General features: G+C 32.7%; 2 protein-coding genes and 2 non-coding genes across 6 annotated transcripts; 3 read left to right on the top strand and 1 right to left on the bottom strand.

Moving 5' to 3' along the window:
- Nucleotides 1–2501: 2501 nt before the first annotated feature.
- Nucleotides 2502–4885, bottom strand: LOC114195958 (ubiquitin carboxyl-terminal hydrolase 12-like). 3 transcript variants are annotated; one of them, XM_028086415.1, is made up of 7 exons: nucleotides 4766–4885; nucleotides 4547–4661; nucleotides 4268–4300; nucleotides 3563–3732; nucleotides 3182–3461; nucleotides 2913–3079; nucleotides 2502–2821 (listed from the first exon to the last, which is right to left on the bottom strand). In XM_028086415.1, exons 1-7 carry the CDS (start codon nucleotides 4812–4814, stop codon nucleotides 2661–2663), a joined length of 975 nt encoding a protein of 324 aa, XP_027942216.1. In that variant the 5' UTR covers nucleotides 4815–4885; the 3' UTR covers nucleotides 2502–2660. The 3 variants fall into 3 exon arrangements, with proteins under 3 accessions (XP_027942216.1, XP_027942224.1, XP_027942231.1); XM_028086430.1 differs by having other exon boundaries at nucleotides 2706–2821; nucleotides 2903–3079; XM_028086423.1 differs by lacking the exon at nucleotides 4268–4300.
- Nucleotides 4886–6679: 1794 nt separating this feature from the next.
- TRNAD-GUC lies at nucleotides 6680–6751 on the top strand. The gene has a single exon. It is a non-coding gene; the product is annotated as a tRNA-Asp (tRNA).
- A 74-nt stretch (nucleotides 6752–6825) lies between these two features.
- Nucleotides 6826–6897, top strand: TRNAD-GUC. Its single transcript has one exon. It is a non-coding gene; the product is annotated as a tRNA-Asp (tRNA).
- A 211-nt stretch (nucleotides 6898–7108) lies between these two features.
- Nucleotides 7109–10713, top strand: LOC114163767 (autophagy-related protein 18a-like). Its single transcript, XM_028048076.1, has 4 exons — nucleotides 7109–8075; nucleotides 8437–8650; nucleotides 9896–10022; nucleotides 10423–10713. The coding sequence occupies exons 1-4, from the start codon at nucleotides 7242–7244 to the stop codon at nucleotides 10517–10519; spliced, it is 1272 nt and encodes a 423-aa protein (XP_027903877.1). The 5' UTR covers nucleotides 7109–7241; the 3' UTR covers nucleotides 10520–10713.
- The last annotated feature ends 859 nt before the right edge of the window (nucleotides 10714–11572 follow it).

Below are 11572 nucleotides of genomic sequence, written 5' to 3' on the forward strand. Positions count from 1 at the left end.
TGTGCACCGGTGATAGTTCCTAAACTTTGCAGAGTCTAGCTTAAAGGGGTTATCACCCAACCATATATAAGGTTAATCTTGTTCATGCCTAGGGTCCAATACGTCTCAAGACTATGATTTCTTGCTACTCACACCACATAACTCATTATACTCTATTTGAGTAAGAATGATCATTAGAGTTCAAGATACCTTTCTTATTGACATCTCCTATATCAAGGCATACACTATCAATACCACCACCAAGAATTTTCCTTAAAACTTTTTGAACATCATAACTTGCTCACACATCATTACATACCAATTATCATCTTATATACCCACAACAACATTTTTATCTCAAGTCCTAACAATAAAAGCTGATAAATATGCTTAGTGCCAACTACAAATCATTTAAAAATAACTAAACATGAGAACAGACAAAACAAGACATATGACACTCAGCGCTCAGCACCATTTGCCTCATAAAAAATGGCGTTCAACACCTTGGAACTAAAATGCTCCTAAACTTGTAGTGGTCACAACCCTCAACAGTGAAATTTGTCGCTCAACGCCACTTGAGATGACAACAAATGCACTTTGTGAAATTGGGAATTTTAGACATATTTTATTGTTCAATTTGGTACTCTTCTCCTATGATTTTGGTTCAAAACGGTTTTAAAACATTAGAGCTAGTACCAATTTGATCAAGGACTCAAAATTCTAATTTCTTTGAATCATCACTAAATCAAACAACATTATTTTACCATTTATCATACAATTCAAAACACAAAAATCATACAGACCAACAAGTTTCATCATACAACTCAATTTCATCACCAAATCACCATCAAACATAAGCATGCAAAATTATCAAAACTTATGAAATTCACACATACAGATAACAACTAGCTTCCCTTACTTGATTTCCAACTTAAACAGTTATAAAAACACCAAAACGTTTCAAACTCTATAAGATGTTTTATCTACAATAAAAACATCACAAAAAGAATGATTAGGATTTACTGTTATAATCATTGATCAACAAAAACTCGTATAGAAGACTAAAAAGGCATATGCAACCGAAAAAACTCACATGTAACAAAAATCAGGAGAAGACCAAGAAAAACGACTGAAAATTAACATACACGACTGAAGAAGTTGGTTAGTTCAAATTGAAGAATTCACTACGAGGATCACTGTTAGGGTCTTACATCTTCAATCACATAAGCAAAGGACAAGAATCATCTCTAAACAAATGATTTTTAAAGAGATAATATACTTTTAAAACAATGAAACATTTATGCTAACATTTTTTAATATTAAAATAATAAAGTCTCATTATTTTAAAACATTGTCACTTCTAACATGCCATGTTTTAGGATTTTACGATGTCAACCAAACATTTTTCTTTTTCTAATAATAAAAGTTAAAACTTTTACGACGAGAATTATAATTCGAGTGTCTAGCTTTTTAAGAAAGAAGGTTGTGGTATTTGATAACAACTCAAATTCAATCTTGTTTCGGCCTTGAGATATTATCTTAATTTGTGATTACTTAGATTTTTTTTTTTGTATTTCAAAATAATTATATTCTAAATAATATTTTATTTTTAATTATGAGTAATTCTGATTTACGTGTACTTGATGTCTAATTGTAAATGGTAGAATCCAGATAATAATTATCTTATGGAAGATTTAGTATCCTAGTGAATTGTGATTATGATATATTAAGATTTAAAGATACACGTATTATCCATGCATAATTAAGTGAAAATAAATTTAATTATATTAGCAGAAAAAAATGAAATTTTATTAAGTCAAAGTTAAAATATATTGAAAAACAGAATTTTTATGAAAAATATTAATATTTATATTATAGAATAAAAAACTAGAAATATTTTAATTGTTGACAGGCATTCAACATTTCATAAAAATAAAGGTATTTGAGATTTTCTTCTCACAAAAAATAAAATGTTCGCGATAAAAATCAGTCTATATTATTTTGGTACATCTAAAAGTTTATAATTATGTTTTAAATAAAATGGAAATTGTATGATTATGCTTCATTTTTAACATCTCAGGCTGAAACTGTCTCCAAAAATAAATATTATACTCCATTAATTTGTTGAAGACAAAAATTTACAATAACACCATAAAAAAAAAACACACGATAAACTCAATTGAGAATGAACAACAATTCACTTACACACAACTTCCCAAACTATTGTATAAATATACTTTTTGGTAGGCATTTCATCTACCAATATGTAAAAAGATGATTTTTTTGTCCACATTTTAAAATAGCAATTTTACAATTTAAAATATAATTATTTATTAAATTTTTAAAAATTGACTGTTATTTTTACAAACATTTTTATAAAATTGTTTATCTTTGTTTTTTCTTTATTTATCAACAATTATTCTCTCTTGTTTATTTATATATTTGATATTATTTTTTAATAAATATAATTTTATTTTTATTAATTTAATAATATTTCATTATTATTATCTACTCATATAATATTATTCATATTTAAAATATGTGTACAGAGACTTTATCGCGTATGTGTGCATGCTAGTTTCACGTAAACAAATTCCTTTAAACACTTACAATGGGTTTAGCTTTTTCAAGTGAGATATTAAAACAAATTACTTCATGAACAATACAGAGGGTTTCTGAAATCAATCAGTTCGGGGCATCATTACGCCAAGAATCGTGAATTCAGTTTCAAAGACACAAGTATCGTCCACCAAAAACCCAGAATTTGGGTCTTTAAGTTTAGCTAAGGCCACGAGTTGTCGGGAACCCCATGCTGCATTGGAGTTCGAGAACTTACGACAAGCTGCAAGAACAAACAATACCAAGTTTAAGGAATACTAGGTTGCATCTGAATCTGCATAAACAAATATAAAAGCACTTTTACATGGCCTCGCCTTTGGTTTGAAGATGCCTCTCATCACTTTTCTGGTTCTTTGCACGCACGATGTTCTCAACAACGAGTTTAGTGTTGGCGGGTAGAGTTGAGACATCCAACACTAAGAATAATGATACGCTGTTGCCCTTTCCCTCCACGATTCCATTTGGGTACAGAAGCAGCTTCCTAGGATAAAAGAAACAAAACAAAAACATATTTGTCAAACAACACACACATTTGGTCTCAAGTAATGTTCTGAATATATATCATTTTTATGTAGTACCATACCATTTGTAGTTTCCCCCGACAAATGTTTCAGACTCGTACTTGTCTAATTTTGCAGAGGAAAAGTTAGTGAATTTCCAAGTGTAAGAACAGGGGATAGGTCCTTCAAACATTGATAAACAATCGCCTCTGTTGGTGCTCTTCACAACGAAAACCTCGACTCCGAACACGCATGTATCGTCCATCAGATATCCGTTTGAAGAGTCGTAAAATGTGCTTCTGTCGATGAATTTTGCGACACCGCACTCAGTTTTCAGCACATGGAAACGCCTTACATCTGTATCTGCATGAGTTTTTCAATTTGTTAGCATCTTGTGAAGTTCAGATGTTGAAAAACTTCACCAAACAAATTAAAGATTGAAATACCACTCAGCTGAACTGTACCTTGAGTTATATGATATTCATCGTCAATAAAATTATATGCAGAAAAATTTACAATGGCATTGATCTCCCAGTCAAGAGGCCGCGAGCTTGTGTCCACCAGCACCAGATCAATAGAAACATGATCTTTACCACCCTCTTTTTTGTTCCCATCTGGGTAAATTGACAGGCTCCTACGTGCACGTTCATTTGAGCAACACGTTTGAACAAAAAGTGTGTCGGAGAATTATAAGTCAGACTAAAGATAAAACCGTCTTTTTTGTATTCCAGGTACATTTGAACAAAAATATGTAAAATAGGTTCCATCGATATTTTTTTTTCGCAAAATAGGAAAAAATTGTCCTCATACATAACAGTTTATGTTATATGTAAAAAGTGAAGTTGTTTCTTGATTGATGATTTTACTATTCAATTTTTTGTTTAATGTTGCAATTTTATATTTGTTTATATATGAAATATGATGACTTTAATAACTTTTAATTGTAATTGTTTGAGCATATACTAAAGATCATTTTTATCGGTTAATAGTATACAAAATTTATTGTGTGAATACAAATAAGATAAAACTACAACATAAAAAATTAAAAAGTGAAGTCGTCATGTACGAGGACACTTCACTTCTGACATGAATAGAAACTGACCTCCCATAATACGATTTTGCTTATTTAAAAAAAAAAAAAAACCCGACAAGATAGAGAACAACTTTACCTGTAATGTCGTTGTTCATCCAACAACTTGACCCTATTTTGCAAAAAAAATTCAAAGAACTCATTTTTACAAATTTAAATTCAAATGGATCTCGAAATACAAAAAAAACCGATAAAACCATATCATCGTATATAAATAGATGTAATCTTCGCTTTATACACTTTGAATTAAACTTAAAATTTCATTCTTAAAATAAGAAAACAGAATGTGTAATAATGTTGGGTTGGTGCATTATTGTTTGAAAGAGATGATTTTGAAGGCAAAAGAAGATGCATGTACCATTTATAACCTCCTGCTTCAAATTCTTCGGAGGTGCATTTTTGAACCGATGCCTTGGACAGCCATGAGAAGGACTTGATTTTAAATGTGTAATGACTTGGTGGGGCTTTTCTTCCTTAGAGATATAGCCAAAAAAAACACAGTAAAATTCGGAAAACAGAATAGAAGCATCGCATGTATAATATATGTGAAAGGGATATGGGAAAAGAAAAGCGACACCTTTCATGGTTTTGTCAGAACATAACGTGTCAATAGTTTTGATATCCATGATTGTCGCAGACAATCCAGTGGTAAACACTAAAGAAGCTTAAATACGGGTTTTGGAGTTTCTCAGAGATTCTAATAAATTGTGCAGCTACATGTGGGTCTCTGCACTTATTTGGTTTAATGTGATTGATTTCTTCAATGCTGCAACAAAGAAAAGGATTGTTTGCTAGTTATGTTATCTATGCCTTTGGTTATACCTAGGGTGATGCTAAGATCTTGCACACTATTTTCAAATGCAGTACAATAGGAATCCGTTACCTTAAGAAATACACGCTAGCACAATATACTTTTTCTTGTTTCTTGTTGCATCAGAAACCCTCTTATTATGATTTTCTCCACCATGTTAATCATCAAGAAGAGTAATATCTTCACAATAACAAAAAAAAAAAAAAGCAAAAAAAAAAAGTATACTAATGAGAAGATGAAATAATAGTTTGATTTTCCATATCAACATTCCTAAGAAATTCTGCTAGGTAATATAATAATACTAAATGATTAATTTGATACGAACATCTAAATTAGACTTTAGTTTAATATTTCTATTTACTTGTTACACGTTAATTATCACACTTGCATAAATTTTCATATAAATAAATACTATAAAATAATTTAAATATCCTTAATATTAAAATATAATTATGGTTTTGAACTTAAGTTCGTTGAGATGATAATGGTAGAGTCAATCATCAAACTCGGAATATTATTCATTTTGGAACCTAAAACTTTTTTACGATTTTGTTCTTAAGATTCTAAAGGTGAAAGTGAAGAGAATTGAAGATAAATGTGAACAATGTAATAAATAAAAAATATTTTAATAGATTAAAATGTAACATAGCTCTTTTTCCCTTGTCATTAAAATTAATAAACAATAAAATGTATTTAGTTAAAATTTTGAAATCAATAAAATCCATAATCGTTTCCAAAGCATATAGAATTTATTTTAAGCTTTTCCGAATTGATTCCAATAGGGCATGGTCATTCTATAACCTATTTCACAAATTCGTGACTTTACTCACTCGCAAATGACATGAAATAAACAATTAGCATATTCACATTTTCATTACCTAAAATAGTAAATAAATGGAAGGGAAACATCAAAGACGTAAAATGAATTTTTAAGTAATGTGAATAAGAGTTATCTATTTATATATATGTAGTTTCAACTATATAATTTAGAAATAAAACATGGAAAATATAATTTGTGAATCATTTCTTATAATTTATTGGTCACCAGACACCATTCGACATATATTATGGAATAAAAGAAAAAATTAGTAATTTTTATCCGTTTTATAAAAATAAACTAATTATTACAGCATGTTAGTATAAAATATGTATGCTAGATGTATAATATATAAATTAAAGTTGGCATATGCATTATGATTTACTTAAATTATTTAACAAACATTACATTACAAGTATACCATAAAATAAAATTTGTCATTTAGTTAGCAAAAAAGTTCAATTGTAGTAGTGTATAAGAGATGTTGCGTGCTAAAACAAACATACCATGAACTAAATCTCAGGTTGATGACATTAGGCAGACCAATTATACATATATAGTCAGATAATACAATTTTTCAACTTACTTAAACCTGTTTATTACACAAAATTACTTTTAAATAATATAACTTTAGTTTTTCGAAATTATTAAGGAAATGTAAATAATTTAATCTTAGAGCAAATGAAATAAAATTCACCAAATTCTAATACGCTCAAAATTATTTTCTAGGCGACATACGAATACAATGTACATTGAATTTATACACGTATCTGTAAAATTATAGGACGATATGATCAGTTTTGGAAGTGACAAAAACTAATTATTAGTGGACTAAATTCTTAAAATCTTTAAATAGACATCTGGTCGTTGTAGTATAGTGGTAAGTATTCCCGCCTGTCACGCGGGTGACCCGGGTTCGATCCCCGGCAACGGCGTCTCTGGTTTTTTCAATTTTTTATGCGGTCTTTTTATTGTTTTAAATAAAACATTAGTATAAAAAAGACATAGAGTCGTTGTAGTATAGTGGTGAGTATTCCCGCCTGTCACGCGGGTGACCCGGGTTCGATCCCCGGCAGCGGCGAGTGTTTTGTTTTTTTCAGATTTACGTGGGTTGACCCGAATCGGATACTTGAACCTATTTTTAGTTTTGGTAAGGGGTTCCATAGGAACAGGTGACCCGACCCGGTTTCCATCTTTGCAAGTAGATTTTCTCTCTTTCAGTTTCAGCGGGTTCCGTTATTAACGTACAAGATTAAAACTAATTAGTAATTGTGATTTAAGCAAGTAATTGTAATTTAAGTAAGTAATACTGAAAGCAGTGAGTGATAATCTTGCGTGCTTAGCGGGAGAAGGAAGCTGAGAATATTTCAGTTTTTGAATCCTTTGATTTGAACCAAATCGATCACTCTCTTCTTTCATTCTTCAATGGCTACGCTTTCTGCAAGCGCTTCTCCTCCATGGCCAAACCCTGATCCCACCACCTCCCCCAGTTCAAATCCAAACCCTAATTTCCTCCCCGACCAGTCCCAAACACTCGACTTCGAATCCCTCATGCCTCCGCAACATAAATCGCCACAGCAATCCCTCTCCCCCGCCTCCTCGCCACCGGGATTGTCCCCAGCGGCGCCCCCGACGTTGCTCCACCTCGCCTTCAACCAGGACCAGGCTTGCTTCTCCGCCGCCACTGACAACGGTTTCCGCATCTACAATTGCAACCCCTTCAGCGAGCAATTCCGCCGCGAGTTTGACGGCGGCGGAATCGGCCACGTCGAGATGCTCTTCCGATGCAACATCATCGCCCTCGTCGGCGGCGGACCCCAGCCCCATTTCCCTCCCAACAAGGTCATGATCTGGGACGACCACGAGGGCTGCTGCATCGGTGATTTATCCCCTCGCGCCGCGGTTCGCAGCGTCCGCCTCCGCCGCGATCGGATTATCGTCGCCGTCGAGCAGAGGATTTTGGTCTACAACTTCCTGGACCTTAATCTCTTGCACCAGATTGAGACCTATCCCAACCCTAAGGGTCTCTGCGCGGTTTCGCAACTGTCTGATTCGCTCGTTCTCGCATGCCCTGGGTTGCAGAAGGGTCAGATTCGCGTGGAGCACTACTCGCAGAAGAAGACAAAGTTCATATCAGCGCATGATTCCAAAATTGCTTGTTTAGCTCTCACGCTTGATGGGCAGTTAATTGCCACCGCCAGCTCCAAGGGCACGCTGATTCGAATTTTCGACACGGTTCAGGGCACAATCCTTCAGGAAGTATGTGGTGTTTTGTTGGTTTTCTCCTCTCTCAATTGTCTTTGTTTTAAATTACTCCTTCGGTCTTTCAACTTGTACAATCTTTATGATTTAACCTCTTCACTTAATGAACGATTCCCACTGTGGTCCCTACAACGAGTAATTTCCAAAGACTGTGCTGGTATAGAATAAAGTGAGTGATTAAATCGGGATATTGGGTTACTGTGTGTAATTCATAAATTTTTGCATGGGTTGGTGAAGTTATAAGGTTAGGTAGTAAATGTCTATATTAGTTTATTTTCTCTGCTTTCACGCTTTAGTATGTGATGATTTGAAACATTGTGGTTGTCTTGGTTATAAATTTTTTGGGTGTCACGTTTAGGTGAGAAGGGGTGCAAATGTTGCTGAGATCTATAGTTTGGCATTCTCTTCTACTGCTCGGTGGCTTGCAGTCTCAAGTGACAAGGGTACTGTCCATGTATTCAGCCTTAAGGTTAATTCTAGCTTCTCCGAGGAAGAAAAGCCTCAAAATGCATCCAATTCAGATACTGCCATTACCCCATCTAACTCATCTCGCTCCTTCAGCAAATTTAAAGGTGAATTCCTTTACGAGAGTATTTCTTTTCATTTTATATCGTATATGTTGTACTTGTGAAATTAGCAATTTCTTCTAAAATGATTTTTACCTTTTTTTATGGGTAATCCTATTTTGTTGTGCGGGTGACGGTTGAATTGGTAACATTGATTATGGTTGTTTTTCAAACAAGAAGATATTAATGGATGATAGAGCCTCATGATTGGTGTCAGAGTTCATAATTGATTGTATGCTTGCTTTTCTAGTGTTGGTGAAATTGATTTCATTTATGTAATGGTTGAAAATTTAAGTAAAATTTACTGCAAATGTTTTAGAGATAAATTAATTCCAGTGAACATATGTAATAATGGTAAAAGAAAAATAACTATATTTACATGAAATTGGTGGGACATTAATTTTATATAAATGTTCTGTTGAAAGGATTGCTTACAATAATAAGGAACAAAATCAATATTTAATAATAGAAAATATTTGATAAGATATTTCCCTATCAAATCATATCACACCTCTCTCTTTACAGTAAAATTCAAATCAGAACAGGTTGAATATCAGATTTTGCTAATATAAGTGATTTTTACTGATCCATTTAGGAGTATTTCTCTAAATTTTTCGGGACACTGAAAAGTTGGATTCAAAGCAAAAATAGTTTTTAAACTTATTAAGACAATATTTAATCCTTATATAGTTGAATTTTGGCTTCAAAAGTTCCTGCCTCAGAAACCTATACGTAAGGGCTGGTACATTTGCCATTCAATTTCTGGTCTGGGTAGTAAAGGTGGCATTTTGGAATTGGGGTGATTTGTTTACATCTGTCGTGAATGGAATATTATAAAATCACACTCCTTGCTTTTCTTTCTAAGGTAAGGCAATGTTCCCCCTGGTGATCCTTTTTTCACCCTATTTTCAATGTTAATTTTCAGAACATATGAACTATATTTTTGGGGTCAAGGATGTTTTATTTTAATTGTTACGTCAAAAGTACTACCCGTTTGCTATGATCTGTTTAACCATTAAAATATTTTCGTTGTAAATGTAGTTTTAGCAGTTGTTCATCCGTTTAATTGGCCACCTGTCTGCCCCCAAATTTGTTAAAATTATTCCTCATTTTCATAATATTTATTTAGACCGAACACTGTCTATGAAGTGTGTTGTGGTTTCGGAAATTTTATATAATTTATGATCTCAGCTAGAGCGTGTTGATCAATTCCACTTGCCTTGTTGATTTTGTCTTGCTTTGCATTTGCAGGAGTGTTACCCAAGTATTTCAATTCTGAGTGGTCGGTTGCTCAGTTTCGCTTACAAGAGGGCTCTCACTACATTGTTGCATTTGGTCACGAAAAGAATACAGTCATAATTCTTGGCATGGATGGAAGGTATGATTTTGGAAAATGACAATACTGTTTACTTGTTGATAGCTATTCTGTTTATCTTAGACTTAATCATGTTATTCAGTAGAGTCCCGGACTCTGAAGTACTGAGTTGATGTGAAGAAATAACATTGTTTTGAACTAGAGAATTCTTAGTTTGTCATTATTGTCTAAGATATATATGATGAAAGCTAATGACGGCCAAATTTAATTTAACTCTAATTCAATTATGAAGATAGCTGAAACACCCGGTCTTCCTCTTATAATTTTGTTCATGTGTTTCATTTATCAATAGTTATGCTTTGTTTCTAAAATTCTTGTTTATTTGACCTTTTCGTATCTCAGCAGAAGATGGACGCATATGTATGATGATTTAATGAATTGCAGTTGATTTGGTTTTATGCAGCTTCTATAGATGCCAATTTGATCCAGTACAAGGAGGGGAGATGACTCAACTGGAGTATCATAACTTTTTAAAGCCAGAACCAGAAACAACCTTGTGAGACGCCAATGGCGTTTCCGCTTTGCTTAGTTTGTTCTGCGACAATATTCTCCGCGTAGTGGTAAATAGATGTATAGTGAATTACACCCATAAATTACTATTATTACTAACTCAGTTTTACCTCGTTGTTTCCAATGCAATAATGTAATTATTTAGTTTTGCAATTTTTAAATAATAAATAGAGTTATGGTAAAATGTGCAGTACCTTATTATGTGTTGTGTGTATTAGTGTTGTATATAGTACGGGAGTGAAAGCTGTGGCATTTTTTTAATCGATACTATTTATTTCCGGCAATGAAACACTTAATTTGGTTTCTTAAATATTAAAGTGCTCTTCATAATTCTGTCATAAAAGATGAGATTCTTAATATAAGTCCACATTTAGTTAAACTTTTCTCACTCAAGTGGTTACAGTTTTCAAGAATTGGTCTCTTTGATTTTGATTTGTCTCGCATTTAATCCGTAAAAGTAGACTGGGATGGTCTACCCGAAAGGCCCCCTAATTTTTTACCTGTACTGCATGACATTTATAGTTCGTGGACCTATGGGTTGATTCGCTAAAGAAATCATTTGTTTTATATATATTTTTTCTATAACTATGAGAGAATTTTGGAAATTGTATTTTAGCAATGACAATATTTTAAAATAATGATAATTTTATTATTTTAATCACGAAACTTTAAAATTTTATAAAGGAATTTTATTATTTAAAAACACTTTATTTTTCTAAAACTAAAATGCTCCTATGCAACGTTTGGGAAACCATTCGATATTGAAGGAACTGTTCTAGGAAGTTGCACTACAAGACAGAAGGCTGGATTGGTTACAAACCCATTTCGTTGCGGCTTTTTCAATACAAATTTCACAACACAAGTATGTTTGAAATTTCATAGGAGATGTATATAACTAAAGCAAGAATAGAAATTAAATTTCAAGTGATAAAAGATGTCAAACAAAACTGAAAATTGATGAAAGACCATCTCAAAAACAAATTTAATTAATGATAAATCAACATGACGCGGAAGGTGGCATGCGAGTGAGCCCATAATATTTT

Source organism: Vigna unguiculata, chromosome 1 (genome assembly GCF_004118075.2).
Source record: "Vigna unguiculata cultivar IT97K-499-35 chromosome 1, ASM411807v1, whole genome shotgun sequence".
Classification (NCBI taxonomy): Eukaryota; Viridiplantae; Streptophyta; class Magnoliopsida; order Fabales; family Fabaceae; genus Vigna; species Vigna unguiculata.

Coding starts and splice junctions, on each gene's coding strand:
- LOC114163767 (XM_028048076.1), top strand. CDS start 7,242: ATGGCTACGCTTTCTGCAAGCGCTTCTCCTCCATGGCCAAACCCTGAT. Junction 8,076..8,436: donor AGGGCACAATCCTTCAGGAA/GTATGTGGTGTT, acceptor TGTCACGTTTAG/GTGAGAAGGGGTGCAAATGT. Junction 10,023..10,422: donor ATTCTTGGCATGGATGGAAG/GTATGATTTTGG, acceptor GGTTTTATGCAG/CTTCTATAGATGCCAATTTG.
- LOC114195958 (XM_028086415.1), bottom strand. CDS start 4,814: ATGGATATCAAAACTATTGACACGTTATGTTCTGACAAAACCATGAAA. Junction 4,301..4,546: donor GAAGCAGGAGGTTATAAATG/GTACATGCATCT, acceptor TTTGCAAAATAG/GGTCAAGTTGTTGGATGAAC. Junction 2,822..2,912: donor GAGGCATCTTCAAACCAAAG/GCGAGGCCATGT, acceptor TTGTTCTTGCAG/CTTGTCGTAAGTTCTCGAAC.